This window comes from Gasterosteus aculeatus, chromosome 4 (assembly GCF_964276395.1).
Source record: "Gasterosteus aculeatus chromosome 4, fGasAcu3.hap1.1, whole genome shotgun sequence".
Lineage (NCBI taxonomy): Eukaryota > Metazoa > Chordata > Actinopteri > Perciformes > Gasterosteidae > Gasterosteus > Gasterosteus aculeatus.
This window is the reverse complement of record NC_135691.1, coordinates 35,375,474-35,397,970: the sequence shown is the minus strand read 5'-3', so window position 1 is coordinate 35,397,970 and position 22,497 is coordinate 35,375,474. Positions and strand designations below refer to the sequence as shown.

The 22,497-nt window shown below is 45.0% G+C and overlaps 1 protein-coding gene and 78 non-coding genes across 79 annotated transcripts; all 79 read left to right on the top strand.

The window, feature by feature from the left end:
* The first annotated feature begins 1,454 nt into the window (after positions 1-1,454).
* tymp (thymidine phosphorylase) lies at positions 1,455-5,119 on the top strand. The gene is made up of 10 exons (XM_040175429.2): positions 1,455-1,587; positions 1,825-1,954; positions 2,561-2,763; positions 2,836-2,934; positions 3,111-3,240; positions 3,543-3,661; positions 4,009-4,171; positions 4,268-4,495; positions 4,661-4,801; positions 4,890-5,119. Exons 2-10 carry the CDS (start codon positions 1,837-1,839, stop codon positions 5,027-5,029), a joined length of 1,341 nt encoding a protein of 446 aa, XP_040031363.2. The 5' UTR covers positions 1,455-1,587; positions 1,825-1,836; the 3' UTR covers positions 5,030-5,119.
* A 742-nt stretch (positions 5,120-5,861) lies between these two features.
* On the top strand, positions 5,862-5,972 carry trnal-caa (transfer RNA leucine (anticodon CAA)). Its single transcript has 2 exons — positions 5,862-5,899; positions 5,927-5,972. It is a non-coding gene; the product is annotated as a tRNA-Leu (tRNA).
* A 99-nt stretch (positions 5,973-6,071) lies between these two features.
* Positions 6,072-6,182, top strand: trnal-caa (transfer RNA leucine (anticodon CAA)). The gene is made up of 2 exons: positions 6,072-6,109; positions 6,137-6,182. It is a non-coding gene; the product is annotated as a tRNA-Leu (tRNA).
* Positions 6,183-6,281: 99 nt separating this feature from the next.
* Positions 6,282-6,392, top strand: trnal-uaa (transfer RNA leucine (anticodon UAA)). Its single transcript has 2 exons — positions 6,282-6,319; positions 6,347-6,392. It is a non-coding gene; the product is annotated as a tRNA-Leu (tRNA).
* Positions 6,393-6,491: 99 nt separating this feature from the next.
* On the top strand, positions 6,492-6,602 carry trnal-uaa (transfer RNA leucine (anticodon UAA)). The gene is made up of 2 exons: positions 6,492-6,529; positions 6,557-6,602. It is a non-coding gene; the product is annotated as a tRNA-Leu (tRNA).
* A 99-nt stretch (positions 6,603-6,701) lies between these two features.
* trnal-caa (transfer RNA leucine (anticodon CAA)) lies at positions 6,702-6,812 on the top strand. Its single transcript has 2 exons — positions 6,702-6,739; positions 6,767-6,812. It is a non-coding gene; the product is annotated as a tRNA-Leu (tRNA).
* Positions 6,813-6,911: 99 nt separating this feature from the next.
* trnal-caa (transfer RNA leucine (anticodon CAA)) lies at positions 6,912-7,022 on the top strand. Its single transcript has 2 exons — positions 6,912-6,949; positions 6,977-7,022. It is a non-coding gene; the product is annotated as a tRNA-Leu (tRNA).
* A 152-nt stretch (positions 7,023-7,174) lies between these two features.
* trnal-uaa (transfer RNA leucine (anticodon UAA)) lies at positions 7,175-7,285 on the top strand. The gene is made up of 2 exons: positions 7,175-7,212; positions 7,251-7,285. It is a non-coding gene; the product is annotated as a tRNA-Leu (tRNA).
* A 99-nt stretch (positions 7,286-7,384) lies between these two features.
* Positions 7,385-7,495, top strand: trnal-caa (transfer RNA leucine (anticodon CAA)). Its single transcript has 2 exons — positions 7,385-7,422; positions 7,450-7,495. It is a non-coding gene; the product is annotated as a tRNA-Leu (tRNA).
* A 99-nt stretch (positions 7,496-7,594) lies between these two features.
* Positions 7,595-7,705, top strand: trnal-uaa (transfer RNA leucine (anticodon UAA)). The gene is made up of 2 exons: positions 7,595-7,632; positions 7,660-7,705. It is a non-coding gene; the product is annotated as a tRNA-Leu (tRNA).
* Positions 7,706-7,804: 99 nt separating this feature from the next.
* On the top strand, positions 7,805-7,915 carry trnal-caa (transfer RNA leucine (anticodon CAA)). The gene is made up of 2 exons: positions 7,805-7,842; positions 7,870-7,915. It is a non-coding gene; the product is annotated as a tRNA-Leu (tRNA).
* Positions 7,916-8,014: 99 nt separating this feature from the next.
* On the top strand, positions 8,015-8,125 carry trnal-uaa (transfer RNA leucine (anticodon UAA)). Its single transcript has 2 exons — positions 8,015-8,052; positions 8,080-8,125. It is a non-coding gene; the product is annotated as a tRNA-Leu (tRNA).
* A 99-nt stretch (positions 8,126-8,224) lies between these two features.
* On the top strand, positions 8,225-8,335 carry trnal-uaa (transfer RNA leucine (anticodon UAA)). The gene is made up of 2 exons: positions 8,225-8,262; positions 8,290-8,335. It is a non-coding gene; the product is annotated as a tRNA-Leu (tRNA).
* A 99-nt stretch (positions 8,336-8,434) lies between these two features.
* Positions 8,435-8,545, top strand: trnal-uaa (transfer RNA leucine (anticodon UAA)). The gene is made up of 2 exons: positions 8,435-8,472; positions 8,500-8,545. It is a non-coding gene; the product is annotated as a tRNA-Leu (tRNA).
* Positions 8,546-8,644: 99 nt separating this feature from the next.
* trnal-uaa (transfer RNA leucine (anticodon UAA)) lies at positions 8,645-8,755 on the top strand. The gene is made up of 2 exons: positions 8,645-8,682; positions 8,710-8,755. It is a non-coding gene; the product is annotated as a tRNA-Leu (tRNA).
* Positions 8,756-8,854: 99 nt separating this feature from the next.
* On the top strand, positions 8,855-8,965 carry trnal-uaa (transfer RNA leucine (anticodon UAA)). Its single transcript has 2 exons — positions 8,855-8,892; positions 8,920-8,965. It is a non-coding gene; the product is annotated as a tRNA-Leu (tRNA).
* Positions 8,966-9,064: 99 nt separating this feature from the next.
* trnal-caa (transfer RNA leucine (anticodon CAA)) lies at positions 9,065-9,175 on the top strand. Its single transcript has 2 exons — positions 9,065-9,102; positions 9,130-9,175. It is a non-coding gene; the product is annotated as a tRNA-Leu (tRNA).
* Positions 9,176-9,274: 99 nt separating this feature from the next.
* On the top strand, positions 9,275-9,385 carry trnal-uaa (transfer RNA leucine (anticodon UAA)). Its single transcript has 2 exons — positions 9,275-9,312; positions 9,340-9,385. It is a non-coding gene; the product is annotated as a tRNA-Leu (tRNA).
* Positions 9,386-9,484: 99 nt separating this feature from the next.
* trnal-uaa (transfer RNA leucine (anticodon UAA)) lies at positions 9,485-9,595 on the top strand. The gene is made up of 2 exons: positions 9,485-9,522; positions 9,550-9,595. It is a non-coding gene; the product is annotated as a tRNA-Leu (tRNA).
* Positions 9,596-9,694: 99 nt separating this feature from the next.
* On the top strand, positions 9,695-9,805 carry trnal-uaa (transfer RNA leucine (anticodon UAA)). The gene is made up of 2 exons: positions 9,695-9,732; positions 9,760-9,805. It is a non-coding gene; the product is annotated as a tRNA-Leu (tRNA).
* A 99-nt stretch (positions 9,806-9,904) lies between these two features.
* trnal-uaa (transfer RNA leucine (anticodon UAA)) lies at positions 9,905-10,015 on the top strand. Its single transcript has 2 exons — positions 9,905-9,942; positions 9,970-10,015. It is a non-coding gene; the product is annotated as a tRNA-Leu (tRNA).
* A 99-nt stretch (positions 10,016-10,114) lies between these two features.
* On the top strand, positions 10,115-10,225 carry trnal-caa (transfer RNA leucine (anticodon CAA)). Its single transcript has 2 exons — positions 10,115-10,152; positions 10,180-10,225. It is a non-coding gene; the product is annotated as a tRNA-Leu (tRNA).
* A 99-nt stretch (positions 10,226-10,324) lies between these two features.
* trnal-uaa (transfer RNA leucine (anticodon UAA)) lies at positions 10,325-10,435 on the top strand. The gene is made up of 2 exons: positions 10,325-10,362; positions 10,390-10,435. It is a non-coding gene; the product is annotated as a tRNA-Leu (tRNA).
* A 99-nt stretch (positions 10,436-10,534) lies between these two features.
* On the top strand, positions 10,535-10,645 carry trnal-uaa (transfer RNA leucine (anticodon UAA)). The gene is made up of 2 exons: positions 10,535-10,572; positions 10,600-10,645. It is a non-coding gene; the product is annotated as a tRNA-Leu (tRNA).
* A 99-nt stretch (positions 10,646-10,744) lies between these two features.
* Positions 10,745-10,855, top strand: trnal-caa (transfer RNA leucine (anticodon CAA)). Its single transcript has 2 exons — positions 10,745-10,782; positions 10,810-10,855. It is a non-coding gene; the product is annotated as a tRNA-Leu (tRNA).
* A 99-nt stretch (positions 10,856-10,954) lies between these two features.
* trnal-caa (transfer RNA leucine (anticodon CAA)) lies at positions 10,955-11,065 on the top strand. Its single transcript has 2 exons — positions 10,955-10,992; positions 11,020-11,065. It is a non-coding gene; the product is annotated as a tRNA-Leu (tRNA).
* Positions 11,066-11,164: 99 nt separating this feature from the next.
* On the top strand, positions 11,165-11,275 carry trnal-caa (transfer RNA leucine (anticodon CAA)). Its single transcript has 2 exons — positions 11,165-11,202; positions 11,230-11,275. It is a non-coding gene; the product is annotated as a tRNA-Leu (tRNA).
* Positions 11,276-11,374: 99 nt separating this feature from the next.
* On the top strand, positions 11,375-11,485 carry trnal-uaa (transfer RNA leucine (anticodon UAA)). The gene is made up of 2 exons: positions 11,375-11,412; positions 11,440-11,485. It is a non-coding gene; the product is annotated as a tRNA-Leu (tRNA).
* Positions 11,486-11,584: 99 nt separating this feature from the next.
* trnal-caa (transfer RNA leucine (anticodon CAA)) lies at positions 11,585-11,695 on the top strand. Its single transcript has 2 exons — positions 11,585-11,622; positions 11,650-11,695. It is a non-coding gene; the product is annotated as a tRNA-Leu (tRNA).
* A 133-nt stretch (positions 11,696-11,828) lies between these two features.
* On the top strand, positions 11,829-11,939 carry trnal-uaa (transfer RNA leucine (anticodon UAA)). Its single transcript has 2 exons — positions 11,829-11,866; positions 11,894-11,939. It is a non-coding gene; the product is annotated as a tRNA-Leu (tRNA).
* Positions 11,940-12,072: 133 nt separating this feature from the next.
* Positions 12,073-12,183, top strand: trnal-uaa (transfer RNA leucine (anticodon UAA)). The gene is made up of 2 exons: positions 12,073-12,110; positions 12,138-12,183. It is a non-coding gene; the product is annotated as a tRNA-Leu (tRNA).
* A 99-nt stretch (positions 12,184-12,282) lies between these two features.
* On the top strand, positions 12,283-12,393 carry trnal-uaa (transfer RNA leucine (anticodon UAA)). Its single transcript has 2 exons — positions 12,283-12,320; positions 12,348-12,393. It is a non-coding gene; the product is annotated as a tRNA-Leu (tRNA).
* A 99-nt stretch (positions 12,394-12,492) lies between these two features.
* trnal-caa (transfer RNA leucine (anticodon CAA)) lies at positions 12,493-12,603 on the top strand. The gene is made up of 2 exons: positions 12,493-12,530; positions 12,558-12,603. It is a non-coding gene; the product is annotated as a tRNA-Leu (tRNA).
* A 99-nt stretch (positions 12,604-12,702) lies between these two features.
* On the top strand, positions 12,703-12,813 carry trnal-uaa (transfer RNA leucine (anticodon UAA)). Its single transcript has 2 exons — positions 12,703-12,740; positions 12,768-12,813. It is a non-coding gene; the product is annotated as a tRNA-Leu (tRNA).
* A 99-nt stretch (positions 12,814-12,912) lies between these two features.
* Positions 12,913-13,023, top strand: trnal-caa (transfer RNA leucine (anticodon CAA)). The gene is made up of 2 exons: positions 12,913-12,950; positions 12,978-13,023. It is a non-coding gene; the product is annotated as a tRNA-Leu (tRNA).
* A 99-nt stretch (positions 13,024-13,122) lies between these two features.
* On the top strand, positions 13,123-13,233 carry trnal-caa (transfer RNA leucine (anticodon CAA)). Its single transcript has 2 exons — positions 13,123-13,160; positions 13,188-13,233. It is a non-coding gene; the product is annotated as a tRNA-Leu (tRNA).
* A 99-nt stretch (positions 13,234-13,332) lies between these two features.
* Positions 13,333-13,443, top strand: trnal-caa (transfer RNA leucine (anticodon CAA)). Its single transcript has 2 exons — positions 13,333-13,370; positions 13,398-13,443. It is a non-coding gene; the product is annotated as a tRNA-Leu (tRNA).
* A 99-nt stretch (positions 13,444-13,542) lies between these two features.
* On the top strand, positions 13,543-13,653 carry trnal-uaa (transfer RNA leucine (anticodon UAA)). Its single transcript has 2 exons — positions 13,543-13,580; positions 13,608-13,653. It is a non-coding gene; the product is annotated as a tRNA-Leu (tRNA).
* Positions 13,654-13,752: 99 nt separating this feature from the next.
* On the top strand, positions 13,753-13,863 carry trnal-caa (transfer RNA leucine (anticodon CAA)). Its single transcript has 2 exons — positions 13,753-13,790; positions 13,818-13,863. It is a non-coding gene; the product is annotated as a tRNA-Leu (tRNA).
* Positions 13,864-13,996: 133 nt separating this feature from the next.
* Positions 13,997-14,107, top strand: trnal-uaa (transfer RNA leucine (anticodon UAA)). The gene is made up of 2 exons: positions 13,997-14,034; positions 14,062-14,107. It is a non-coding gene; the product is annotated as a tRNA-Leu (tRNA).
* Positions 14,108-14,240: 133 nt separating this feature from the next.
* trnal-uaa (transfer RNA leucine (anticodon UAA)) lies at positions 14,241-14,351 on the top strand. The gene is made up of 2 exons: positions 14,241-14,278; positions 14,306-14,351. It is a non-coding gene; the product is annotated as a tRNA-Leu (tRNA).
* Positions 14,352-14,450: 99 nt separating this feature from the next.
* trnal-uaa (transfer RNA leucine (anticodon UAA)) lies at positions 14,451-14,561 on the top strand. Its single transcript has 2 exons — positions 14,451-14,488; positions 14,516-14,561. It is a non-coding gene; the product is annotated as a tRNA-Leu (tRNA).
* A 99-nt stretch (positions 14,562-14,660) lies between these two features.
* On the top strand, positions 14,661-14,771 carry trnal-caa (transfer RNA leucine (anticodon CAA)). Its single transcript has 2 exons — positions 14,661-14,698; positions 14,726-14,771. It is a non-coding gene; the product is annotated as a tRNA-Leu (tRNA).
* Positions 14,772-14,870: 99 nt separating this feature from the next.
* Positions 14,871-14,981, top strand: trnal-caa (transfer RNA leucine (anticodon CAA)). The gene is made up of 2 exons: positions 14,871-14,908; positions 14,936-14,981. It is a non-coding gene; the product is annotated as a tRNA-Leu (tRNA).
* Positions 14,982-15,080: 99 nt separating this feature from the next.
* On the top strand, positions 15,081-15,191 carry trnal-cag (transfer RNA leucine (anticodon CAG)). Its single transcript has 2 exons — positions 15,081-15,118; positions 15,146-15,191. It is a non-coding gene; the product is annotated as a tRNA-Leu (tRNA).
* Positions 15,192-15,290: 99 nt separating this feature from the next.
* Positions 15,291-15,401, top strand: trnal-uaa (transfer RNA leucine (anticodon UAA)). The gene is made up of 2 exons: positions 15,291-15,328; positions 15,356-15,401. It is a non-coding gene; the product is annotated as a tRNA-Leu (tRNA).
* A 133-nt stretch (positions 15,402-15,534) lies between these two features.
* Positions 15,535-15,645, top strand: trnal-uaa (transfer RNA leucine (anticodon UAA)). Its single transcript has 2 exons — positions 15,535-15,572; positions 15,600-15,645. It is a non-coding gene; the product is annotated as a tRNA-Leu (tRNA).
* Positions 15,646-15,744: 99 nt separating this feature from the next.
* On the top strand, positions 15,745-15,855 carry trnal-uaa (transfer RNA leucine (anticodon UAA)). The gene is made up of 2 exons: positions 15,745-15,782; positions 15,810-15,855. It is a non-coding gene; the product is annotated as a tRNA-Leu (tRNA).
* A 99-nt stretch (positions 15,856-15,954) lies between these two features.
* On the top strand, positions 15,955-16,065 carry trnal-uaa (transfer RNA leucine (anticodon UAA)). The gene is made up of 2 exons: positions 15,955-15,992; positions 16,020-16,065. It is a non-coding gene; the product is annotated as a tRNA-Leu (tRNA).
* A 99-nt stretch (positions 16,066-16,164) lies between these two features.
* Positions 16,165-16,275, top strand: trnal-cag (transfer RNA leucine (anticodon CAG)). Its single transcript has 2 exons — positions 16,165-16,202; positions 16,230-16,275. It is a non-coding gene; the product is annotated as a tRNA-Leu (tRNA).
* Positions 16,276-16,374: 99 nt separating this feature from the next.
* Positions 16,375-16,485, top strand: trnal-caa (transfer RNA leucine (anticodon CAA)). Its single transcript has 2 exons — positions 16,375-16,412; positions 16,440-16,485. It is a non-coding gene; the product is annotated as a tRNA-Leu (tRNA).
* Positions 16,486-16,584: 99 nt separating this feature from the next.
* On the top strand, positions 16,585-16,694 carry trnal-caa (transfer RNA leucine (anticodon CAA)). Its single transcript has 2 exons — positions 16,585-16,622; positions 16,649-16,694. It is a non-coding gene; the product is annotated as a tRNA-Leu (tRNA).
* Positions 16,695-16,793: 99 nt separating this feature from the next.
* On the top strand, positions 16,794-16,904 carry trnal-uaa (transfer RNA leucine (anticodon UAA)). Its single transcript has 2 exons — positions 16,794-16,831; positions 16,859-16,904. It is a non-coding gene; the product is annotated as a tRNA-Leu (tRNA).
* Positions 16,905-17,003: 99 nt separating this feature from the next.
* trnal-uaa (transfer RNA leucine (anticodon UAA)) lies at positions 17,004-17,114 on the top strand. Its single transcript has 2 exons — positions 17,004-17,041; positions 17,069-17,114. It is a non-coding gene; the product is annotated as a tRNA-Leu (tRNA).
* A 133-nt stretch (positions 17,115-17,247) lies between these two features.
* trnal-uaa (transfer RNA leucine (anticodon UAA)) lies at positions 17,248-17,358 on the top strand. The gene is made up of 2 exons: positions 17,248-17,285; positions 17,313-17,358. It is a non-coding gene; the product is annotated as a tRNA-Leu (tRNA).
* A 99-nt stretch (positions 17,359-17,457) lies between these two features.
* On the top strand, positions 17,458-17,568 carry trnal-uaa (transfer RNA leucine (anticodon UAA)). Its single transcript has 2 exons — positions 17,458-17,495; positions 17,523-17,568. It is a non-coding gene; the product is annotated as a tRNA-Leu (tRNA).
* Positions 17,569-17,667: 99 nt separating this feature from the next.
* On the top strand, positions 17,668-17,778 carry trnal-uag (transfer RNA leucine (anticodon UAG)). Its single transcript has 2 exons — positions 17,668-17,705; positions 17,733-17,778. It is a non-coding gene; the product is annotated as a tRNA-Leu (tRNA).
* Positions 17,779-17,877: 99 nt separating this feature from the next.
* On the top strand, positions 17,878-17,988 carry trnal-uaa (transfer RNA leucine (anticodon UAA)). The gene is made up of 2 exons: positions 17,878-17,915; positions 17,943-17,988. It is a non-coding gene; the product is annotated as a tRNA-Leu (tRNA).
* A 99-nt stretch (positions 17,989-18,087) lies between these two features.
* trnal-caa (transfer RNA leucine (anticodon CAA)) lies at positions 18,088-18,198 on the top strand. Its single transcript has 2 exons — positions 18,088-18,125; positions 18,153-18,198. It is a non-coding gene; the product is annotated as a tRNA-Leu (tRNA).
* A 99-nt stretch (positions 18,199-18,297) lies between these two features.
* Positions 18,298-18,408, top strand: trnal-caa (transfer RNA leucine (anticodon CAA)). Its single transcript has 2 exons — positions 18,298-18,335; positions 18,363-18,408. It is a non-coding gene; the product is annotated as a tRNA-Leu (tRNA).
* Positions 18,409-18,541: 133 nt separating this feature from the next.
* Positions 18,542-18,652, top strand: trnal-uaa (transfer RNA leucine (anticodon UAA)). Its single transcript has 2 exons — positions 18,542-18,579; positions 18,607-18,652. It is a non-coding gene; the product is annotated as a tRNA-Leu (tRNA).
* Positions 18,653-18,751: 99 nt separating this feature from the next.
* Positions 18,752-18,862, top strand: trnal-uaa (transfer RNA leucine (anticodon UAA)). The gene is made up of 2 exons: positions 18,752-18,789; positions 18,817-18,862. It is a non-coding gene; the product is annotated as a tRNA-Leu (tRNA).
* A 99-nt stretch (positions 18,863-18,961) lies between these two features.
* On the top strand, positions 18,962-19,072 carry trnal-caa (transfer RNA leucine (anticodon CAA)). The gene is made up of 2 exons: positions 18,962-18,999; positions 19,027-19,072. It is a non-coding gene; the product is annotated as a tRNA-Leu (tRNA).
* A 99-nt stretch (positions 19,073-19,171) lies between these two features.
* Positions 19,172-19,282, top strand: trnal-caa (transfer RNA leucine (anticodon CAA)). The gene is made up of 2 exons: positions 19,172-19,209; positions 19,237-19,282. It is a non-coding gene; the product is annotated as a tRNA-Leu (tRNA).
* Positions 19,283-19,381: 99 nt separating this feature from the next.
* Positions 19,382-19,492, top strand: trnal-uaa (transfer RNA leucine (anticodon UAA)). The gene is made up of 2 exons: positions 19,382-19,419; positions 19,447-19,492. It is a non-coding gene; the product is annotated as a tRNA-Leu (tRNA).
* Positions 19,493-19,591: 99 nt separating this feature from the next.
* trnal-caa (transfer RNA leucine (anticodon CAA)) lies at positions 19,592-19,701 on the top strand. The gene is made up of 2 exons: positions 19,592-19,629; positions 19,656-19,701. It is a non-coding gene; the product is annotated as a tRNA-Leu (tRNA).
* A 99-nt stretch (positions 19,702-19,800) lies between these two features.
* On the top strand, positions 19,801-19,911 carry trnal-uaa (transfer RNA leucine (anticodon UAA)). Its single transcript has 2 exons — positions 19,801-19,838; positions 19,866-19,911. It is a non-coding gene; the product is annotated as a tRNA-Leu (tRNA).
* Positions 19,912-20,010: 99 nt separating this feature from the next.
* On the top strand, positions 20,011-20,121 carry trnal-uaa (transfer RNA leucine (anticodon UAA)). The gene is made up of 2 exons: positions 20,011-20,048; positions 20,076-20,121. It is a non-coding gene; the product is annotated as a tRNA-Leu (tRNA).
* A 99-nt stretch (positions 20,122-20,220) lies between these two features.
* On the top strand, positions 20,221-20,331 carry trnal-caa (transfer RNA leucine (anticodon CAA)). The gene is made up of 2 exons: positions 20,221-20,258; positions 20,286-20,331. It is a non-coding gene; the product is annotated as a tRNA-Leu (tRNA).
* Positions 20,332-20,430: 99 nt separating this feature from the next.
* On the top strand, positions 20,431-20,541 carry trnal-caa (transfer RNA leucine (anticodon CAA)). The gene is made up of 2 exons: positions 20,431-20,468; positions 20,496-20,541. It is a non-coding gene; the product is annotated as a tRNA-Leu (tRNA).
* A 99-nt stretch (positions 20,542-20,640) lies between these two features.
* On the top strand, positions 20,641-20,751 carry trnal-uag (transfer RNA leucine (anticodon UAG)). Its single transcript has 2 exons — positions 20,641-20,678; positions 20,706-20,751. It is a non-coding gene; the product is annotated as a tRNA-Leu (tRNA).
* A 99-nt stretch (positions 20,752-20,850) lies between these two features.
* On the top strand, positions 20,851-20,961 carry trnal-caa (transfer RNA leucine (anticodon CAA)). The gene is made up of 2 exons: positions 20,851-20,888; positions 20,916-20,961. It is a non-coding gene; the product is annotated as a tRNA-Leu (tRNA).
* A 99-nt stretch (positions 20,962-21,060) lies between these two features.
* Positions 21,061-21,171, top strand: trnal-uaa (transfer RNA leucine (anticodon UAA)). The gene is made up of 2 exons: positions 21,061-21,098; positions 21,126-21,171. It is a non-coding gene; the product is annotated as a tRNA-Leu (tRNA).
* Positions 21,172-21,270: 99 nt separating this feature from the next.
* On the top strand, positions 21,271-21,381 carry trnal-caa (transfer RNA leucine (anticodon CAA)). The gene is made up of 2 exons: positions 21,271-21,308; positions 21,336-21,381. It is a non-coding gene; the product is annotated as a tRNA-Leu (tRNA).
* A 99-nt stretch (positions 21,382-21,480) lies between these two features.
* trnal-caa (transfer RNA leucine (anticodon CAA)) lies at positions 21,481-21,591 on the top strand. The gene is made up of 2 exons: positions 21,481-21,518; positions 21,546-21,591. It is a non-coding gene; the product is annotated as a tRNA-Leu (tRNA).
* Positions 21,592-21,690: 99 nt separating this feature from the next.
* Positions 21,691-21,801, top strand: trnal-aag (transfer RNA leucine (anticodon AAG)). The gene is made up of 2 exons: positions 21,691-21,728; positions 21,756-21,801. It is a non-coding gene; the product is annotated as a tRNA-Leu (tRNA).
* A 99-nt stretch (positions 21,802-21,900) lies between these two features.
* On the top strand, positions 21,901-22,011 carry trnal-caa (transfer RNA leucine (anticodon CAA)). The gene is made up of 2 exons: positions 21,901-21,938; positions 21,966-22,011. It is a non-coding gene; the product is annotated as a tRNA-Leu (tRNA).
* A 99-nt stretch (positions 22,012-22,110) lies between these two features.
* On the top strand, positions 22,111-22,221 carry trnal-uaa (transfer RNA leucine (anticodon UAA)). The gene is made up of 2 exons: positions 22,111-22,148; positions 22,176-22,221. It is a non-coding gene; the product is annotated as a tRNA-Leu (tRNA).
* Positions 22,222-22,320: 99 nt separating this feature from the next.
* trnal-caa (transfer RNA leucine (anticodon CAA)) lies at positions 22,321-22,431 on the top strand. Its single transcript has 2 exons — positions 22,321-22,358; positions 22,386-22,431. It is a non-coding gene; the product is annotated as a tRNA-Leu (tRNA).
* Positions 22,432-22,497: the final 66 nt, after the last annotated feature.

Below are 22,497 nucleotides of genomic sequence, written 5' to 3'. Positions count from 1 at the left end.
TCGTCCTTCTGGACCTCTCTGCTGCATTTGACACGGTCAACCACCAGATCCTCGTCTCCTCCCTTCAGGAACTTGGTGTCTCAGGCTCTGCTCTCTCCGTTCTCTCGTCCTACCTCGATGGACGCACCTACCGGGTAACCTGGAGAGGATCTGTGTCGGAACCTTGTCCTCTTACTACGGGAGTTCCTCAGGGTTCCGTCCTGGGTCCCCTTCTCGCTCTACACCAACTCTCTCTGCGCTCGCATGGTGACAACACCATCCTGTAGATACTCGCTCTAGAACATCAGGAGAACACGTCCTCTTCTCACTCAGAAGGTACTGATTCAGGCTCTTGTCGTCTCCCTCCTGGACTACTGTAACTCCCTCCTGCAGGTCTCCTGCTACCACCATTCCACCTCTGCAGCTCATCCAGAATGCAGCAGCTTATTTGAGGAAACTGTTCTTTCTTGTTTCCTGTTCTTCTGAGTTTGTTTCCTTATGGTGGAAATGTTCTTATTGTAAGTCGCGTTGGATAAAAGCGTCAGATAAATGACATGTGATGTAATGTGATGTATTGCGTCACCAGTTGCTCCACTTCGACTGTTTGAACCTGTTTTCTTCTGCATTCCAAACAGTCAAACACTCTCTCCAACAGTTCTGCTAATGTTAGCCACCGTACGTTAGCTTAGCAGGTAACTGGCGGTTGCCTGTGCGTGATACTAGTACCCATGACAGCCCAAAGGTTTTTTTAAAGTGTATTTAAGTATTTAAACAAACATGGCGAACGCAGATAATGAAACAAAGAGGAAACAATAACAGGTCACGTAAATAATGAACAAAGAGCCTTCTACTGGAGCAGTAGTCCATTTGTATTATCTTTGTTTTCAATTAACTGCATTATAATATATGAATTCTACAAAATATTATTTTTCTAAAATAACATATTACCTCACTTTTTTACTTCACTTATTATTCTACAGAAAACAAAATAGCAATAAATTCATTTAATTTCTATACATTTCTATTTTCTGATTATAGTCACATGATCGGGGGGGTGGGGGGGGCTTCGTGCTGTCTGTCTATTTGAAGACTCTCACACACTCGTGGAGCCCAGGGACAGATATGCCTCCTTGTATTTTCATACTTCTACCTTCTTCTACCATCGTTGTGGTCGCGTCACCTGTTAACAGAATGTCTGATTTATACTTTGCACCAGTCACACATCTGACCTCATTTATCTTTGTCTGAAAACTGAAATATTCCTCAACACAACTTGTATAACTTGTATCATGACTATAGCCTTCGTCCGCCTCAGACTGATCATCTCATCGCCGGGGGCCACTGGCTCTCTGAGAATGACGCCACCCTCCCTTAGAGTAGAGGTCACATCCCAGAAGCTCGAGTCATGAGGCTGCGCTGGAAGCAGTAGAGAGAACCCCTGGGTGCAAATGTTAAGCATTACTGTACGCTTCACCGAAAAAGAAGGAAACTCATTGGCTGTAAGTCTCCTCCCCCTCCGGGCTCTCCCATTGCCCGGTGGACTCCTGACCTGGGACTGCTTCATGCAGGATCAACACACCTCAGTGTGCGGGGTGAACACCAGGACTGGTAGGCTACCTAAATACAGAGACATGCGTAACAACGCCTTCAAATGTTACACTTTAGATCCAACAGTTTCTGCATTAATATTACTGCTGCATTCATGTTGGATTGTCCTGCTGTCTTTGTGTAGACATCTGCATAAAGCTTCATGAAATGTGATTAAAATTGAATCTTGGTTGAATCTCGTTCACAGTTTTGATGCTGGGGTCATACAATCATCTTGTAATCGATTGCTTCTTGTAGTTGCAGCTCAACATGACGTCCATGCCAGATCTGATCAGGAAGAAGAGAGACGGAGGAGCGCTGACTGGAGAGGAGATCCGAACCTTCATCCGCTGCGTCACAGACGGAACAATCGAGGAATGTCAGACCGGTACGACTGCTTCCCTCTCCAGTCCAACACCTCACCAGGCCGTGACTCAGCTTCTCTGCTAAGGGGTGTTGTGGATTCATTTATTCATAGTTTTAACAATTTTCTAATTGTTCTCTAACTCACTGACTTCATCTATCTGACTCGAGATGACGGCCCTCGCATCCTCACAGGGACTTTCAGTAACACACTCCCATAGAACACACTGGAGATTTGGATTCTTCGATTCACAGAGATTTATTGGAGCATTTCTAAATGTCTTTGACCCTCCGCTTCGATCCGTACTGTGTGACCCTCCTCCTGTTGTTGTTCTTCTCCTTCACTTCTCCACCTGGTTGTTGATGCTAAACTAACTGGCTCAGTCTGGTCGGTTGTCTCCTCGTGTCTACACAGGATGCCATCGTGAACTAGGTCAGCTCACAAGTTTTCCCAAGAAAGGTCACACACCGAGTTCTTGAGAGACTCACAATATGCAGCTCAACAATTCTCCCCCGACACAAGGATATATTAATATACTTATATCCCTACTTACCCAATTCCTCTAAAACGGATTCTAACTATATAAATAAGAATTCATGTTGGACAATAAGACACATTTTGCCTCCACAGGGGCCATGCTGATGGCCATCTGGCAGAAGGGAATGGTCCAAGAGGAGATCCAGGCCCTGACTCGGGAGATGATGTCTTCGGGGGAAGTGATGTCATGGCCAGACGAGTGGGCGGGGCTGGTGGTTGACAAACACTCGACGGGAGGAGTTGGAGATAAAGTCAGTCTGGTGTTAGCGCCCGCGCTCGCCGCCTGTGGCTGCAAGGTACGGCCGCCTCGTCACGCCTGTGCATCTACTCGTCCCTCTATGATGTCATGACCCCGGTCTGTTCCTCAGGTGCCCATGATCAGTGGGCGGGGCTTGGCTCACACGGGAGGGACTCTGGATAAGCTGGAATCGATTCCAGGATTCCAAGTCGACCAGCCGACGTCTAAGGTGCAAGAAAAAACACAGTGTAGAAATAATGACACTCAAATGTAGAGATGTATAGTAGTACATCTAACAACAAATACCGATTATTTGTCATCATCAGACACATTTGACATATTCTTCTCTGTCTGCCCCTCGGCATTGTGCTACCTGTTGGCGCTTTAAATGTGCTGACTGTGCAGATCCTGGAGATCCTGCACTCTGTGGGCTGTTGCATTGTGGGTCAGACGGAGTCGTTGGTTCCTGCGGATGGAGTCCTGTATGCTCGGCGGGACGTCACCAGCACCGTGGACAGCCCGCCCCTGATTGCTGGTACTGAACAGGTGTCAATCCATGGAGGATATATATATATATATTCAGGCTGATTTAAAAATAAACAGACAGATACAAACGTAAATAGTTGTAATAGTTATAATTGATTAATAACCTGTCTGTATTCATTTATTAATACATGTATTTACCGTCTTTTACGTTTATTTCTGTTTCAACTCTCCATGTCTCATTGAGAAATGTCTTTATTCATTCTGATGACCGCTGGAGTCCGTTAGAAGAAATCCGTAGTAACAATTCCACCAGAGCCGCTCTGCTGAACTGAGCCGTTTGTGTTTGTTCAGGATCCATCATCTCAAAGAAAGGAGCCGAGTCGCTCAATGCTCTGGTTCTGGATGTGAAGTTTGGACGAGGTGCTCTCTGTAAAGACCTGGACAGCGCTAGAGAACTAGCACAGTTATTAGTAAGTCGGCTGGAAGTATTAATCGTACTAATGTGTAGTAATGCGCAGGCAGCATGTTTGACTATGAGGCTCCATGTAGATTGTGTTCAGCATCAATATACAATATAATAGTTATATTATGTCATGCTGTCAGTGGCGAAACATCATGAACTGTCTTTTTATATTTTATGGTCTTCATAATCAAAAATAAAGCCAAAAAGTGCCCCAGAACATGCGGTCCAGACAATCACGTTTATCTCTGACGGACAAACTAATATATTCACTATGACTGAAGACAAGAAAAACAGCAAATATTTGAGACTGTTGCTATGTTTGAATAATAATGTTAATGATATATAATATGTAAGGTGAGCGTGGGGAAGGGCCTGGACATGCCTACGGCCGCCGTCCTCAGCCGGATGGACTCTGTGATTGGTCGATTTGTGGGCAACAGTCTGGAGGTGATGGAGTCCCTGGAGACGCTGAAAGGGAGAGGCCCCGCCGACCTGATGGAGCTGGTCACCACTCTGGGTAACGACCGTCTCTTTGTCCCCTGAAGTATCTAAAGTCTAAATGAATAAAAGTAAGAGAAATAAACCTGCGTGAAATCGTGCTGCTGCTTTGTAGGCGGCGTCTTGCTGCAGATGACTGGCATGGCGTCCGACGAATTGGATGGCAGAAGGCAGATTTTTGATGCTGTGAATGGTGGAGCTGCGCTCGCCAAGTTCCAGGCCATGATGGAGGCTCAGGGCGTGGCCAGTGAGACGACTCTGATGCTGTGCTCCGCCCATGCGGATTACCACACCGTCCTGGGGAAGTCCCAGCCTCAGATGGAACTGGAGACGCTAGCAGATGGTAAATATGTAGACAAAAGAAAGATTTTGACTCACTTATTTGTTTATATATTTACTAACATATTTTTACCTACAATTTTTGGAAAAATCATTGCAAACACATAAAGTTATAAGTTTCATCTTGACGTGTACTAAATAAATCCGTTGTCTTTCCGGGTTGCTGCAGGTGTCGTCGTGGATGTCTGCGGTTTGACGTTGGCTAAAGTTCTTAATGAATTGGGGGCGGGGCGATCGACAGCAGATGGACCTATCAATCACAGCGTGGGGGCGGAGCTACTGGTGTCGCTGGGTCAGAGGGTCAGCAAAGGTTAGAGCTAGACGATGACGTTGACGAGGATGATGATTCCGGGTTCGTTGGACCCTCCATGTGTGTACTGACTTGTGTGTACTTTCAGGTGAGTCCTGGCTACGGCTCCAATACGAGTCTCCGCCTCCGAGTCCAGACCAGATCAGTCGCCTGCAGAGCGCACTGGCTGTGGAAGAATGTGGAAACTATGAAGTGAAGGCTTTGGTGGTGGAAGTGTTGCTGCCTTAATGACACGTCTTCATACTTTTGTTCCGTCTGTCAATTTTATGCTCGGTACGTTATAAAAATAAAAACATTTGGCAGACTTTGTTTTTTTAATCAATGGGTCCTTCATTTCAAGAAGCCGGATGAAAAAGCTTCTCAAGTCCAAATACTAACAGACATTCACAAAAATACAAAAGAAATACAAAACCTCACGGGGTCAAGGAAAGGTGGTTGGGAGAGTTCATGAAGAGTTAGGAAAAGGCAACGCGGTGTTTAGTGAATCGCCGAGTTGTGATGGGCGGAGACGCATGTTAGTGACGTCAGTCTGCAGTGGCTAAAAAAAAGCATCTCAGATGCCTCCATGTGTTGTTACAATGTGAGTCAAGCAGACGACACAAACAACCATATTCAAAGTAAAACTTTATTAACAAGGCTGCAACATAAATGAGTCATGCTAACAATTACTCACATGATCTGCGTTTCCACGGCATGATTAATATTTCTCCTGAAGGGCCCAATAATACAGAAGTATTTAAAGGAATTGTGGACGGAATTATCTCCTTTCCTATGTAGAAGGTTGTCGTGGGCGTGGGTTCAAATCCCACTTCTGAGAAGTCATTATAGTTTTTTATAATACGGGTAGATGAAATCCAGCATTGTGATTGGTTGAGAGTGAGTCATGGGGGGTAAATTATTAGGCGATAATGTACAGTTGCTGTTCACATTGACTCGAGTGTTCGATATCACTGCGCACTCAAAGTAACAGGTTAGATATTTTATGATTTGAACCCTAAATTATTTGACTCGCTAACTTTTTCAAGGTGGCAGAAAACGTTTGTCTTTCCTTTGTTTGTGTGTCAGGATGGCCGAGTGGTCTAAGGCGCCAGACTCAAGGTTTGACTCCTTCTTCTGGAAAGAGGCTTCTGGTCTCCAATTGGAGGCGTGGGTTCGAACCCCACTTCTGACATGTCTTTACCGTTTTGTAGTCCACTTTGGACACTAATTTATTTTGACTCGCTAACTTTTTCAAGGTGGCAGAAAACGTTTGTCTTTCCTTTGTTTGTGTGTCAGGATGGCCGAGTGGTCTAAGGCGCCAGACTCAAGGTTTGACTCCTTCTTCAGGAAAGAGGCTTCTGGTCTCCAATTGGAGGCGTGGGTTCGAACCCCACTTCTGACATGTCTTTAACGTTTTATGATCCACTTTGGACACTAAATTATTTTGACTCGCTAACTTTTTCAAGGTGTCAGAAAATTTTTGTCTTTCTTTTGTTTGTGTGTCAGGATGGCCGAGTGGTCTAAGGCGCCAGACTTAAGGATCGGCTCTGTATGCAGTAAAGAGACTTCTGGTCTCCAATTGGAGTCGTGGGTTCGAACCCCACTTCTGACATGTCTTTACCGTTTTATAATCCCCTTTGGACACTAAATTATTTTGACTCGCTAACTTTTTCAAGGTGGCCGAAAACGTTTGTCTTTCCTTTATTTGTGTGTCAGGATGGCCGAGTGGTCTAAGGCGCCAGACTTAAGGTTCGGCTCTGTATGCAGTAAAGAGACTTCTGGTCTCCAATTGGAGTCGTGGGTTCGAACCCCACTTCTGACATGTCTTTACCGTTTTATAGTCCACTTTGGACACTAATTTATTTTGACTCGCTAACTTATTCAAGGTGGCAGAAAACGTTTGTCTTTGCTTTATTTGTGTGTCAAGATGGCCGAGTGGTCTAAGGCGCCAGACTCAAGGTTTGACTCCTTCTTCAGGAAAGAGGCTTCTGGTCTCCAATTGGAGGCGTGGGTTCGAACCCCACTTCTGACATGTCTATACCGTTTTATAGTCCACTTTGGACACTCATTTATTTTGACTCGCTAACTTTTTCAAGGTGGCAGAAAACGTTTGTCTTTGCTTTATTTGTGTGTCAGGATGGCCGAGTGGTCTAAGGCGCCAGTTTCAAGGTTTTACTCCTTCTTCAGGAAAGAGGCTTCTGGTCTCCAATTGGAGGCGTGGGTTCAAATCCCACTTCTGACATGTCATTATAGTCCACTTTGGACACTGACGCATTTTGACATGCTTTTCATTGACTTATTCCTACTTTTTTTGCGGGTTCTTTTAACATGAAATACCATGATATTTTATGATTTCTCATTTTTGTCATCTTTTGTTTGCCTGCAACGTTTTATGTCAGGATGGCCGAGTGGTCTAAGGCGCCAGACTTAAGGTTCGGCTCTGTATGCAGTAAAGAGACTTCTGGTCTCCATTTGGAGTTGTGGGTTCGAACCCCACTTCTGGCATGTCTTTACCGTTTTATAATCCACTTTGGACACTAAATTATTTTGACTCGCTTACTTTTTCAAGGTGGCAGAAAACGTTTGTCTTTCCTTTATTTGTGTGTCAGGATGGCCGAGTGGTCTAAGGCGCCAGACTCAAGGTTTGACTCCTTCTTCAGGAAAGAGGCTTCTGGTCTCCATTTGGAGGCGTGGGTTCGAACCCCACTTCAGACATGTCTTTACCGTTTTATAATCCACTTTGAACACTAAATTATTTTGACTCGCTAACTTTTTCAAGGTGGCCGAAAACGTTTGTCTTTCCTTTATTTGTGTGTCAGGATGGCCGAGTGGTCTAAGGCGCCAGACTTAAGGTTCGGCTCTGTATGCAGTAAAGAGACTTCTGGTCTCCAATTGGAGTCGTGGGTTCGAACCCCACTTCTGACATGTCTTTACCGTTTTATAATCCACTTTGGACCCTAAATTATTTTGACTCGCTAACTTTTTCAAGGTGGCAGAAAACGTTTGTCTTTCCTTTGTTTGTGTGTCAGGATGGCCGAGTGGTCTAAGGCGCCAGACTCAAGGTTTGACTCCTTCTTCTGGAAAGAGGCTTCTGGTCTCCAATTGGAGGCGTGGGTTCGAACCCCACTTCAGACATGTCTTTACCGTTTTATAATCCACTTTGAACACTAATTTATTTTGACTCGCTAACTTTTTCAAGGTGGCAGAAAACGTTTGTCTTTGCTTTATTTGTGTGTCAGGATGGCCGAGTGGTCTAAGGCGCCAGACTTAAGGTTCGGCTCTGTATGCAGTAAAGAGACTTCTGGTCTCCAATTGGAGTCGTGGGTTCGAACCCCACTTCTGACATGTCTTTACCGTTTTATAATCCACTTTGGACCCTAAATTATTTTGACTCGCTAACTTTTTCAAGGTGGCAGAAAACGTTTGTCTTTCCTTTGTTTGTGTGTCAGGATGGCCGAGTGGTCTAAGGCGCCAGACTCAAGGTTTGACTCCTTCTTCTGGAAAGAGGCTTCTGGTCTCCAATTGGAGGCGTGGGTTCGAACCCCACTTCAGACATGTCTTTACCGTTTTATAATCCACTTTGAACACTAATTTATTTTGACTCGCTAACTTTTTCAAGGTGGCAGAAAACGTTTGTCTTTGCTTTATTTGTGTGTCAGGATGGCCGAGTGGTCTAAGGCGCCAGACTTAAGGTTCGGCTCTGTATGCAGTAAAGAGACTTCTGGTCTCCAATTGGAGTCGTGGGTTCGAACCCCACTTCTGACATGTCTTTATCGTTTTATAATCCCCTTTGGACACTAAATTATTTTGACTCGCTAACTTTTTCAAGGTGGCCGAAAACGTTTGTCTTTCCTTTATTTGTGTGTCAGGATGGCCGAGTGGTCTAAGGCGCCAGACTTAAGGTTCGGCTCTGTATGCAGTAAAGAGACTTCTGGTCTCCAATTGGAGTCGTGGGTTCGAACCCCACTTCTGACATGTCTTTACCGTTTTATAATCCCCTTTGGACACTAAATTATTTTGACTCGCTAACTTTTTCAAGGTGGCCGAAAACGTTTGTCTTTCCTTTATTTGTGTGTCAGGATGGCCGAGTGGTCTAAGGCGCCAGACTTAAGGTTCGGCTCTGTATGCAGTAAAGAGACTTCTGGTCTCCAATTGGAGTCGTGGGTTCGAACCCCACTTCTGACATGTCTTTACCGTTTTATAATCCACTTTGGACCCTAAATTATTTTGACTCGCTAACTTTTTCAAGGTGGCAGAAAACGTTTGTCTTTCCTTTGTTTGTGTGTCAGGATGGCCGAGTGGTCTAAGGCGCCAGACTCAAGGTTTGACTCCTTCTTCTGGAAAGAGGCTTCTGGTCTCCAATTGGAGGCGTGGGTTCGAACCCCACTTCTGACATGTCTTTACCGTTTTGTAGTCCACTTTGGACACTAATTTATTTTGACTCGCTAACTTTTTCAAGGTGGCAGAAAACGTTTGTCTTTCCTTTGTTTGTGTGTCAGGATGGCCGAGTGGTCTAAGGCGCCAGACTCAAGGTTTGACTCCTTCTTCAGGAAAGAGGCTTCTGGTCTCCAATTGGAGGCGTGGGTTCGAACCCCACTTCTGACATGTCTTTAACGTTTTATGATCCACTTTGGACACTAAATTATTTTGACTCGCTAACTTTTTCAAGGTGTCAGAAAATTTTTGTCTTTCTTTTGTTTGTGTGTCAGGATGGCCGAGTGGTCTAAGGCGCCAGACTTAAGGATCGGCTCTGTATGCAGTAAAGAGACTTCTGGTCTCCAATTGGAGTCGTGGGTTCGAACCCCACTTCTGACATGTCTTTACTGTTTTATAATCCACTTTGGACACTAAATTATTTTGACTCGCTAACTTTTTCAAGGTGGACGAAAACGTTTGTCTTTCCTTTATTTGTGTGTCAGGATGGCCGAGTGGTCTAAGGCGCCAGACTTAAGGTTCGGCTCTGTATGCAGTAAAGAGACTTCTGGTCTCCAATTGGAGTCGTGGGTTCGAACCCCACTTCTGACATGTCTTTACTGTTTTATAATCCACTTTGGACCCTAAATTATTTTGACTCGCTAACTTTTTCAAGGTGGCAGAAAACGTTTGTCTTTCCTTTGTTTGTGTGTCAGGATGGCCGAGTGGTCTAAGGCGCCAGACTTAAGGTTCGGCTCTGTATGCAGTAAAGAGACTTCTGGTCTCCAATTGGAGTCGTGGGTTCGAACCCCACTTCTGACATGTCTTTACTGTTTTATAATCCACTTTGGACCCTAAATTATTTTGACTCGCTAACTTTTTCAAGGTGGCAGAAAACGTTTGTCTTTCCTTTGTTTGTGTGTCAGGATGGCCGAGTGGTCTAAGGCGCCAGACTCAAGGTTTGACTCCTTCTTCAGGAAAGAGGCTTCTGGTCTCCAATTGGAGGCGTGGGTTCGAACCCCACTTCTGACATGGCTTTACCGTTTTATAATCCACTTTGGACCCTAAATTATTTTGACTCGCTAACTTTTTCAAGGTGGCAGAAAACGTTTGTCTTTGCTTTATTTGTGTGTCAGGATGGCCGAGTGGTCTAAGGCGCCAGACTTAAGGTTCGGCTCTGTATGCAGTAAAGAGACTTCTGGTCTCCAATTGGAGTCGTGGGTTCGAACCCCACTTCTGACATGTCTTTACCGTTTTATAATCCCCTTTGGACACTAAATTATTTTGACTCGCTAACTTTTTCAAGGTGGCCGAAAACGTTTGTCTTTCCTTTATTTGTGTGTCAGGATGGCCGAGTGGTCTAAGGCGCCAGACTTAAGGTTCGGCTCTGTATGCAGTAAAGAGACTTCTGGTCTCCAATTGGAGGCGTGGGTTCGAACCCCACTTCTGACATGTCTTTACCGTTTTATAATCCACTTTGGACCCTAAATTATTTTGACTCGCTAACTTTTTCAAGGTGGCAGAAAACGTTTGTCTTTCCTTTGTTTGTGTGTCAGGATGGCCGAGTGGTCTAAGGCGCCAGACTCAAGGTTTGACTCCTTCTTCTGGAAAGAGGCTTCTGGTCTCCAATTGGAGGCGTGGGTTCGAATCCCACTTCTGACATGTCTTTACCGTTTTATAGTCCACTTTGGACACTAATTTATTTTGACTCGCTAACTTTTTCAAGGTGGCAGAAAACGTTTGTCTTTGCTTTATTTGTGTGTCAGGATGGCCGAGTGGTCTAAGGCGCCAGACTCAAGGTTTGACTCCTTCTTCAGGAAAGAGGCTTCTGGTCTCCAATTGGAGGCGTGGGTTCGAACCCCACTTCTGACATGTCTTTACCGTTTTATAGTCCACTTTGGACACTAATTTATTTTGACTCGCTAACTTTTTCAAGGTGGCAGAAAACGTTTGTCTTTGCTTTATTTGTGTGTCAGGATGGCCGAGTGGTCTAAGGCGCCAGACTCAAGGTTTGACTCCTTTCTCAGGAAAGAGGCTTCTGGTCTCCAATTGGAGGCGTGGGTTCGAACCCCACTTCTGACATGTCTTTAACGTTTTATGATCCACTTTGGACACTAAATTATTTTGACTCGCTAACTTTTTCAAGGTGGCAGAAAACGTTTGTCTTTCCTTTGTTTGTGTGTCAGGATGGCCGAGTGGTCTAAGGCGCCAGACTCAAGGATTGACTCCTTCTTCAGGAAAGAGGCTTCTGGTCTCCAATTGGAGGCGTGGGTTCGAACCCCACTTCTGACATGTCTTTACCATTTTATAGTCCACTTTGGACACTAATTTATTTTGACTCGCTAACTTTTTCAAGGTGGCAGAAAACGTTTGTCTTTGCTTTATTTGTGTGTCAGGATGGCCGAGTGGTCTAAGGCGCCAGACTCAAGGTTTGACTCCTTTCTCAGGAAAGAGGCTTCTGGTCTCCAATTGGAGGCGTGGGTTCGAACCCCACTTCTGACATGTCTTTACCGTTTTATAATCCACTTTGGACCCTAAATTATTTTGACTCGCTAACTTTTTCAAGGTGGCAAAAAACGTTTGTCTTTGCTTTATTTGTGTGTCAGGATGGCCGAGTGGTCTAAGGCGTTTGTGTGTCAGGATGGCCGAGTGGTCTAAGGCGCCAGACTTAAGGTTCGGCTCTGTATGCAGTAAAGAGACTTCTGGTCTCCAATTGGAGTCGTGGGTTCGAACCCCACTTCTGACATGTCTTTACCGTTTTATAATCCCCTTTGGACACTAAATTATTTTGACTCTTTAACTTTTTCAAGGTGGCCGAAAACGTTTGTCTTTGCTTTATTTGTGTGTCAGGATGGCCGAGTGGTCTAAGGCGTTTGTGTGTCAGGATGGCCGAGTGGTCTAAGGCGCCAGACTTAAGGTTCGGCTCTGTATGCAGTAAAGAGACTTCTGGTCTCCAATTGGAGTCGTGGGTTCGAACCCCACTTCTGACATGTCTTTACCGTTTTATAATCCCCTTTGGACACTAAATTATTTTGACTCGCTAACTTTTTCAAGGTGGCCGAAAACGTTTGTCTTTCCTTTATTTGTGTGTCAGGATGGCCGAGTGGTCTAAGGCGCCAGACTTAAGGTTCGGCTCTGTATGCAGTAAAGAGACTTCTGGTCTCCAATTGGAGGCGTGGGTTCGAACCCCACTTCTGACATGTCTTTACCGTTTTATAATCCACTTTGGACCCTAAATTATTTTGACTCGCTAACTTTTTCAAGGTGGCAGAAAACGTTTGTCTTTCCTTTGTTTGTGTGTCAGGATGGCCGAGTGGTCTAAGGCGCCAGACTCAAGGTTTGACTCCTTCTTCTGGAAAGAGGCTTCTGGTCTCCAATTGGAGGCGTGGGTTCGAATCCCACTTCTGACATGTCTTTACCGTTTTATAGTCCACTTTGGACACTAATTTATTTTGACTCGCTAACTTTTTCAAGGTGGCCGAAAACGTTTGTCTTTCCTTTATTTGTGTGTCAGGATGGCCGAGTGGTCTAAGGCGCCAGACTTAAGGTTCGGCTCTGTATGCAGTAAAGAGACTTCTGGTCTCCAATTGGAGGCGTGGGTTCGAACCCCACTTCTGACATGTCTTTACCGTTTTATAATCCACTTTGGACCCTAAATTATTTTGACTCGCTAACTTTTTCAAGGTGGCAGAAAACGTTTGTCTTTCCTTTGTTTGTGTGTCAGGATGGCCGAGTGGTCTAAGGCGCCAGACTCAAGGTTTGACTCCTTCTTCTGGAAAGAGGCTTCTGGTCTCCAATTGGAGGCGTGGGTTCGAATCCCACTTCTGACATGTCTTTACCGTTTTATAGTCCACTTTGGACACTAATTTATTTTGACTCGCTAACTTTTTCAAGGTGGCAGAAAACGTTTGTCTTTGCTTTATTTGTGTGTCAGGATGGCCGAGTGGTCTAAGGCGCCAGACTCAAGGTTTGACTCCTTCTTCAGGAAAGAGGCTTCTGGTCTCCAATTGGAGGCGTGGGTTCGAACCCCACTTCTGACATGTCTTTACCGTTTTATAGTCCACTTTGGACACTAATTTATTTTGACTCGCTAACTTTTTCAAGGTGGCAGAAAACGTTTGTCTTTGCTTTATTTGTGTGTCAGGATGGCCGAGTGGTCTAAGGCGCCAGACTCAAGGTTTGACTCCTTTCTCAGGAAAGAGGCTTCTGGTCTCCAATTGGAGGCGTGGGTTCGAACCCCACTTCTGACATGTCTTTAACGTTTTATGATCCACTTTGGACACTAAATTATTTTGACTCGCTAACTTTTTCAAGGTGGCAGAAAACGTTTGTCTTTCCTTTGTTTGTGTGTCAGGATGGCCGAGTGGTCTAAGGCGCCAGACTCAAGGATTGACTCCTTCTTCAGGAAAGAGGCTTCTGGTCTCCAATTGGAGGCGTGGGTTCGAACCCCACTTCTGACATGTCTTTACCATTTTATAGTCCACTTTGGACACTAATTTATTTTGACTCGCTAACTTTTTCAAGGTGGCAGAAAACGTTTGTCTTTGCTTTATTTGTGTGTCAGGATGGCCGAGTGGTCTAAGGCGCCAGACTCAAGGTTTGACTCCTTTCTCAGGAAAGAGGCTTCTGGTCTCCAATTGGAGGCGTGGGTTCGAACCCCACTTCTGACATGTCTTTACCGTTTTATAATCCACTTTGGACCCTAAATTATTTTGACTCGCTAACTTTTTCAAGGTGGCAGAAAACGTTTGTCTTTGCTTTATTTGTGTGTCAGGATGGCCGAGTGGTCTAAGGCGTTTGTGTGTCAGGATGGCCGAGTGGTCTAAGGCGCCAGACTTAAGGTTCGGCTCTGTATGCAGTAAAGAGACTTCTGGTCTCCAATTGGAGTCGTGGGTTCGAACCCCACTTCTGACATGTCTTTACCGTTTTATAATCCCCTTTGGACACTAAATTATTTTGACTCTTTAACTTTTTCAAGGTGGCCGAAAACGTTTGTCTTTGCTTTATTTGTGTGTCAGGATGGCCGAGTGGTCTAAGGCGTTTGTGTGTCAGGATGGCCGAGTGGTCTAAGGCGCCAGACTTAAGGTTCGGCTCTGTATGCAGTAAAGAGACTTCTGGTCTCCAATTAGAGTCGTGGGTTCGAACCCCACTTCTGACATGTCTTTACCGTTTTATAATCCCCTTTGGACACTAAATTATTTTGACTCGCTAACTTTTTCAAGGTGGCCCAAAACGTTTGTCTTTCCTTTATTTGTGTGTCAGGATGGCCGAGTGGTCTAAGGCGCCAGACTTAAGGTTCGGCTCTGTATGCAGTAAAGAGACTTCTGGTCTCCAATTGGAGGCGTGGGTTCGAACCCCACTTCTGACATGTCTTTACCGTTTTATAATCCACTTTGGACCCTAAATTATTTTGACTCGCTAACTTTTTCAAGGTGGCAGAAAACGTTTGTCTTTCCTTTGTTTGTGTGTCAGGATGGCCGAGTGGTCTAAGGCGCCAGACTCAAGGTTTGACTCCTTCTTCAGGAAAGAGGCTTCTGGTCTCCAATTGGAGGCGTGGGTTCGAACCCCACTTCTGACATGTCTTTACCGTTTTATAGTCCACTTTGGACACTAATTTATTTTGACTCGCTAACTTTTTCAAGGTGGCAGAAAACGTTTGTCTTTGCTTTATTTGTGTGTCAGGATGGCCGAGTGGTCTAAGGCGCCAGACTCAAGGTTTGACTCCTTTCTCAGGAAAGAGGCTTCTGGTCTCCAATTGGAGGCGTGGGTTCGAACCCCACTTCTGACATGTCTTTAACGTTTTATGATCCACTTTGGACACTAAATTATTTTGACTCGCTAACTTTTTCAAGGTGGCAGAAAACGTTTGTCTTTCCTTTGTTTGTGTGTCAGGATGGCCGAGTGGTCTAAGGCGCCAGACTCAAGGATTGACTCCTTCTTCAGGAAAGAGGCTTCTGGTCTCCAATTGGAGGCGTGGGTTCGAACCCCACTTCTGACATGTCTTTACCGTTTTATAGTCCACTTTGGACACTAATTTATTTTGACTCGCTAACTTTTTAAAGGTGGCAGAAAACGTTTGTCTTTGCTTTATTTGTGTGTCAGGATGGCCGAGTGGTCTAAGGCGCCAGACTCAAGGTTTGACTCCTTTCTCAGGAAAGAGGCTTCTGGTCTCCAATTGGAGGCGTGGGTTCGAACCCCACTTCTGACATGTCTTTACCGTTTTATAATCCACTTTGGACCCTAAATTATTTTGACTCGCTAACTTTTTCAAGGTGGCAGAAAACGTTTGTCTTTGCTTTATTTGTGTGTCAGGATGGCCGAGTGGTCTAAGGCGTTTGTGTGTCAGGATGGCCGAGTGGTCTAAGGCGCCAGACTTAAGGTTCGGCTCTGTATGCAGTAAAGAGACTTCTGGTCTCCAATTGGAGTCGTGGGTTCGAACCCCACTTCTGACATGTCTTTACCGTTTTATAATCCCCTTTGGACACTAAATTATTTTGACTCTTTAACTTTTTCAAGGTGGCCGAAAACGTTTGTCTTTCCTTTATTTGTGTGTCAGGATGGCCGAGTGGTCTAAGGCGCCAGACTTAAGGTTCGGCTCTGTATGCAGTAAAGAGACTTCTGGTCTCCAATTGGAGTCGTGGGTTCGAACACCACTTCTGACATGTCTTTACCGTTTTATAATCCACTTTGGACCCTAAATTATTTTGACTCGCTAACTTTTTCAAGGTGGCAGAAAACGTTTGTCTTTCCTTTGTTTGTGTGTCAGGATGGCCGAGTGGTCTAAGGCGCCAGACTCAAGGTTTGACTCCTTCTTCTGGAAAGAGGCTTCTGGTCTCCAATTGGAGGCGTGGGTTCGAACCCCACTTCTGACATGTCTTTACCGTTTTGTAGTCCACTTTGGACACTAATTTATTTTGACTCGCTAACTTTTTCAAGGTGGCAGAAAACGTTTGTCTTTCCTTTGTTTGTGTGTCAGGATGGCCGAGTGGTCTAAGGCGCCAGACTCAAGGTTTGACTCCTTCTTCAGGAAAGAGGCTTCTGGTCTCCAATTGGAGGCGTGGGTTCGAACCCCACTTCTGACATGTCTTTACCGTTTTAAAATCCACTTTGGACCCTAAATTATTTTGACTCGCTAACTTTTTCAAGGTGGCAGAAAACGTTTGTCTTTGCTTTATTTGTGTGTCAGGATGGCCGAGTGGTCTAAGGCGCCAGACTCAAGGTTTGACTCCTTCTTCAGTAAAGAGGCTTCTGGTCTCCAATTGGAGGCGTGGGTTCGAACCCCACTTCTGACATGTCTTTACCGTTTTATAGTCCACTTTGGACACTAATTTATTTTGACTCGCTAACTTTTTCAAGGTGGCAGAAAACGTTTGTCTTTGCTTTATTTGTGTGTCAGGATGGCCGAGTGGTCTAAGGCGCCAGACTCAAGGTTTACTCCTTTCTCAGGAAAGAGGCTTCTGGTCTCCAATTGGAGGCGTGGGTTCGAACCCCACTTCTGACATGTCTTTACCGTTTTATAATCCCCTTTGGACACTAAATTATTTTGACTCGCTAACTTTTTCAAGGTGGCCCAAAACGTTTGTCTTTCCTTTATTTGTGTGTCAGGATGGCCGAGTGGTCTAAGGCGCCAGACTTAAGGTTCGGCTCTGTATGCAGTAAAGAGACTTCTGGTCTCCAATTGGAGTCGTGGGTTCGAACCCCACTTCTGACATGTCTTTACCGTTTTATAATCCACTTTGGACCCTAAATTATTTTGACTCGCTAACTTTTTCAAGGTGGCAGAAAACGTTTGTCTTTCCTTTGTTTGTGTGTCAGGATGGCCGAGTGGTCTAAGGCGCCAGACTTAAGGTTCCGCTCTGTATGCAGTAAAGAGACTTCTGGTCTCCAATTGGAGTCGTGGGTTCGAACCCCACTTCTGACATGTCTTTACCGTTTTATAATCCCCTTTGGACACTAAATTATTTTGACTCTTTAACTTTTTCAAGGTGGCCGAAAACGTTTGTCTTTGCTTTATTTGTGTGTCAGGATGGCCGAGTGGTCTAAGGCGTTTGTGTGTCAGGATGGCCGAGTGGTCTAAGGCGCCAGACTTAAGGTTCGGCTCTGTATGCAGTAAAGAGACTTCTGGTCTCCAATTAGAGTCGTGGGTTCGAACCCCACTTCTGACATGTCTTTACCGTTTTATAATCCCCTTTGGACACTAAATTATTTTGACTCGCTAACTTTTTCAAGGTGGCCCAAAACGTTTGTCTTTCCTTTATTTGTGTGTCAGGATGGCCGAGTGGTCTAAGGCGCCAGACTTAAGGTTCGGCTCTGTATGCAGTAAAGAGACTTCTGGTCTCCAATTGGAGGCGTGGGTTCGAACCCCACTTCTGACATGTCTTTACCGTTTTATAATCCACTTTGGACCCTAAATTATTTTGACTCGCTAACTTTTTCAAGGTGGCAGAAAACGTTTGTCTTTCCTTTGTTTGTGTGTCAGGATGGCCGAGTGGTCTAAGGCGCCAGACTCAAGGTTTGACTCCTTCTTCAGGAAAGAGGCTTCTGGTCTCCAATTGGAGGCGTGGGTTCGAACCCCACTTCTGACATGTCTTTACCGTTTTATAGTCCACTTTGGACACTAATTTATTTTGACTCGCTAACTTTTTCAAGGTGGCAGAAAACGTTTGTCTTTGCTTTATTTGTGTGTCAGGATGGCCGAGTGGTCTAAGGCGCCAGACTCAAGGTTTGACTCCTTTCTCAGGAAAGAGGCTTCTGGTCTCCAATTGGAGGCGTGGGTTCGAACCCCACTTCTGACATGTCTTTAACGTTTTATGATCCACTTTGGACACTAAATTATTTTGACTCGCTAACTTTTTCAAGGTGGCAGAAAACGTTTGTCTTTCCTTTGTTTGTGTGTCAGGATGGCCGAGTGGTCTAAGGCGCCAGACTCAAGGATTGACTCCTTCTTCAGGAAAGAGGCTTCTGGTCTCCAATTGGAGGCGTGGGTTCGAACCCCACTTCTGACATGTCTTTACCGTTTTATAGTCCACTTTGGACACTAATTTATTTTGACTCGCTAACTTTTTAAAGGTGGCAGAAAACGTTTGTCTTTGCTTTATTTGTGTGTCAGGATGGCCGAGTGGTCTAAGGCGCCAGACTCAAGGTTTGACTCCTTTCTCAGGAAAGAGGCTTCTGGTCTCCAATTGGAGGCGTGGGTTCGAACCCCACTTCTGACATGTCTTTACCGTTTTATAATCCACTTTGGACCCTAAATTATTTTGACTCGCTAACTTTTTCAAGGTGGCAGAAAACGTTTGTCTTTGCTTTATTTGTGTGTCAGGATGGCCGAGTGGTCTAAGGCGTTTGTGTGTCAGGATGGCCGAGTGGTCTAAGGCGCCAGACTTAAGGTTCGGCTCTGTATGCAGTAAAGAGACTTCTGGTCTCCAATTGGAGTCGTGGGTTCGAACCCCACTTCTGACATGTCTTTACCGTTTTATAATCCCCTTTGGACACTAAATTATTTTGACTCTTTAACTTTTTCAAGGTGGCCGAAAACGTTTGTCTTTCCTTTATTTGTGTGTCAGGATGGCCGAGTGGTCTAAGGCGCCAGACTTAAGGTTCGGCTCTGTATGCAGTAAAGAGACTTCTGGTCTCCAATTGGAGTCGTGGGTTCGAACACCACTTCTGACATGTCTTTACCGTTTTATAATCCACTTTGGACCCTAAATTATTTTGACTCGCTAACTTTTTCAAGGTGGCAGAAAACGTTTGTCTTTCCTTTGTTTGTGTGTCAGGATGGCCGAGTGGTCTAAGGCGCCAGACTCAAGGTTTGACTCCTTCTTCTGGAAAGAGGCTTCTGGTCTCCAATTGGAGGCGTGGGTTCGAACCCCACTTCTGACATGTCTTTACCGTTTTGTAGTCCACTTTGGACACTAATTTATTTTGACTCGCTAACTTTTTCAAGGTGGCAGAAAACGTTTGTCTTTCCTTTGTTTGTGTGTCAGGATGGCCGAGTGGTCTAAGGCGCCAGACTCAAGGTTTGACTCCTTCTTCAGGAAAGAGGCTTCTGGTCTCCAATTGGAGGCGTGGGTTCGAACCCCACTTCTGACATGTCTTTACCGTTTTAAAATCCACTTTGGACCCTAAATTATTTTGACTCGCTAACTTTTTCAAGGTGGCAGAAAACGTTTGTCTTTGCTTTATTTGTGTGTCAGGATGGCCGAGTGGTCTAAGGCGCCAGACTCAAGGTTTGACTCCTTCTTCAGTAAAGAGGCTTCTGGTCTCCAATTGGAGGCGTGGGTTCGAACCCCACTTCTGACATGTCTTTACCGTTTTATAGTCCACTTTGGACACTAATTTATTTTGACTCGCTAACTTTTTCAAGGTGGCAGAAAACGTTTGTCTTTGCTTTATTTGTGTGTCAGGATGGCCGAGTGGTCTAAGGCGCCAGACTCAAGGTTTACTCCTTTCTCAGGAAAGAGGCTTCTGGTCTCCAATTGGAGGCGTGGGTTCGAACCCCACTTCTGACATGTCTTTACCGTTTTATAATCCCCTTTGGACACTAAATTATTTTGACTCGCTAACTTTTTCAAGGTGGCCCAAAACGTTTGTCTTTCCTTTATTTGTGTGTCAGGATGGCCGAGTGGTCTAAGGCGCCAGACTTAAGGTTCGGCTCTGTATGCAGTAAAGAGACTTCTGGTCTCCAATTGGAGTCGTGGGTTCGAACCCCACTTCTGACATGTCTTTACCGTTTTATAATCCACTTTGGACCCTAAATTATTTTGACTCGCTAACTTTTTCAAGGTGGCAGAAAACGTTTGTCTTTCCTTTGTTTGTGTGTCAGGATGGCCGAGTGGTCTAAGGCGCCAGACTTAAGGTTCCGCTCTGTATGCAGTAAAGAGACTTCTGGTCTCCAAATGGAGTCGTGGGTTCGAACCCCACTTCTGACAAGTCTTTACCGTTTTATAATCCACTTTGGACACTAAATTATTTTGACTGGCTAACTTTTTCAAGGTGGCAGAAAACGTTTGTCTTTGCTTTATTTGTGTGTCAGGATGGCCGAGTGGTCTAAGGCGCCAGACTCAAGGTTTGACTCCTTCTTCAGGAAAGAGGCTTCTGGTCTCCAATTGGAGGTGTGGGTTCGAACGCAACTTCTGACATGTCTTTACCGTTTTATAATCCACTTTAGACACTAAATTATTTTGACTCGCTAACTTTTTCAAGGTGGCAGAAAACGTTTGTCTTTCCTTTATTTGTGTGTCAGGATGGCCGACTGGTCTAAGGCGCCAGACTCAAGGTTTGACCCCTTCTTCAGGAAAGAGGCTTCTGGTCTCCAATTGGAGGCGTGGGTTCGAACCCCACTTCTGACATGTCTATACCGTTTTATAGTCCACTTTGGACACTCATTTATTTTGACTCGCTAACTTTTTCAAGGTGGCAGAAAACGTTTGTCTTTCCTTTGTTTGTGTGTCAGGATGGCCGAGTGGTCTAAGGCGCCAGACTTAAGGTTCGGCTCTGTATGCAGTAAAGAGCCTTCTGGTCTCCAATTGGAGGCGTGGGTTCGAACCCCACTTCTGACATGTCTTTACCGTTTTATAGTCCACTTTGGACACTAATTTATTTTGACTCGCTAACTTTTTCAAGGTGGCAGAAAACGTTTGTCTTTCCTTTATTTGTGTGTCAGGATGGCCGAGTGGTCTAAGGCGCCAGACTCAAGGTTTGACTCCTTCTTCAGGAAAGAGGCTTCTGGTCTCCAATTGGAGGCGTGGGTTCGAACCCCACTTCTGACATGTCTTTACCGTTTTATAGTCCACTTTGGACACTAATTTATTTTGACTCGCTAACTTTTTCAAGGTGGCAGAAAACGTTTGTCTTTCCTTTGTTTGTGTGTCAGGATGGCCGAGTGGTCTAAGGCGCCAGACTCAAGGTTTGACACCTTCTTCAGGAAAGAGGCTTCTGGTCTCCAATTGGAGGCGTGGGTTCGAACCCCACTTCTGACATGTCTTTACCGTTTTATAGTCCACTTTGGACACTAATTTATTTTGACTCGCTAACTTTTTCAAGGTGGCAGAAAACGTTTGTCTTTCCTTTATTTGTGTGTCAGGATGGCCGAGTGGTCTAAGGCGCCAGACTCAAGGTTTGACTCCTTCTTCAGTAAAGAGGCTTCTGGTCTCCAATTGGAGGCGTGGGTTCGAACCCCACTTCTGACATGTCTTTACCGTTTTATAGTCCACTTTGGACACTAATTTATTTTGACTCGCTAACTTTTTCAAGGTGGCAGAAAACGTTTGTCTTTCCTTTGTTTGTGTGTCAGGATGGCCGAGTGGTCTAAGGCGCCAGACTCAAGGTTTGACACCTTCTTCAGGAAAGAGGCTTCTGGTCTCCAATTGGAGGCGTGGGTTCGAACCCCACTTCTGACATGTCTATACCGTTTTATAGTCCACTTTGGACACTCATTTATTTTGACTCGCTAACTTTTTCAAGGTGGCAGAAAACGTTTGTCTTTGCTTTATTTGTGTGTCAGGATGGCCGAGTGGTCTAAGGCGCCAGACTCAAGGTTTGACTCCTTCTTCAGTAAAGAGGCTTCTGGTCTCCAATTGGAGGCGTGGGTTCGAACCCCACTTCTGACATGTCTTTACCGTTTTATAGTCCACTTTGGACACTAATTTATTTTGACTCGCTAACTTTTTCAAGGTGGCAGAAAACGTTTGTCTTTGCTTTATTTGTGTGTCAGGATGGCCGAGTGGTCTAAGGCGCCAGACTCAAGGTTTGACTCCTTTCTCAGGAAAGAGACTTCTGGTCTCCAATTGGAGTCGTGGGTTCGAACCCCACTTCTGACATGTCTTTACCGTTTTATAGTCCACTTTGGACACTAATTTATTTTGACTCGCTAACTTTTTCAAGGTGGCAGAAAACGTTTGTCTTTGCTTTATTTGTGTGTCAGGATGGCCGAGTGGTCTAAGGAGCCAGACTCAAGGTTTGACTCCTTTCTCAGGAAAGAGGCTTCTGGTCTCCAATTGGAGGCGTGGGTTCGAACCCCACTTGTGACATGTCTTTAACGTTTTATGATCCACTTTGGACACTAAATTATTTTGACTCGCTAACTTTTTCAAGGTGTCAGAAAATTTTTGTCTTTCTTTTGTTTGTGTGTCAGGATGGCCGAGTGGTCTAAGGCGCCAGACTTAAGGATCGGCTCTGTATGCAGTAAAGAGACTTCTGGTCTCCAATTGGAGTTGTGGGTTCGAACCCCACTTCTGACATGTCTTTACCGTTCTATAGTCCACTTTGGACACTAAATTATTTTGACTCGCTAACTTTTTCAAGGT

Excerpts from the sequence above, each read along its gene's own strand:
- tymp (XM_040175429.2), top strand. The coding sequence starts at position 1,837 with ATGACGTCCATGCCAGATCTGATCAGGAAGAAGAGAGACGGAGGAGCG. Across the intron at positions 2,764-2,835 it reads TCGCCGCCTGTGGCTGCAAG|GTGCCCATGATCAGTGGGCG; the intron begins GTACGGCCGCCT and ends TCTGTTCCTCAG. Across the intron at positions 4,802-4,889 it reads GGGTCAGAGGGTCAGCAAAG|GTGAGTCCTGGCTACGGCTC; the intron begins GTTAGAGCTAGA and ends GTGTACTTTCAG.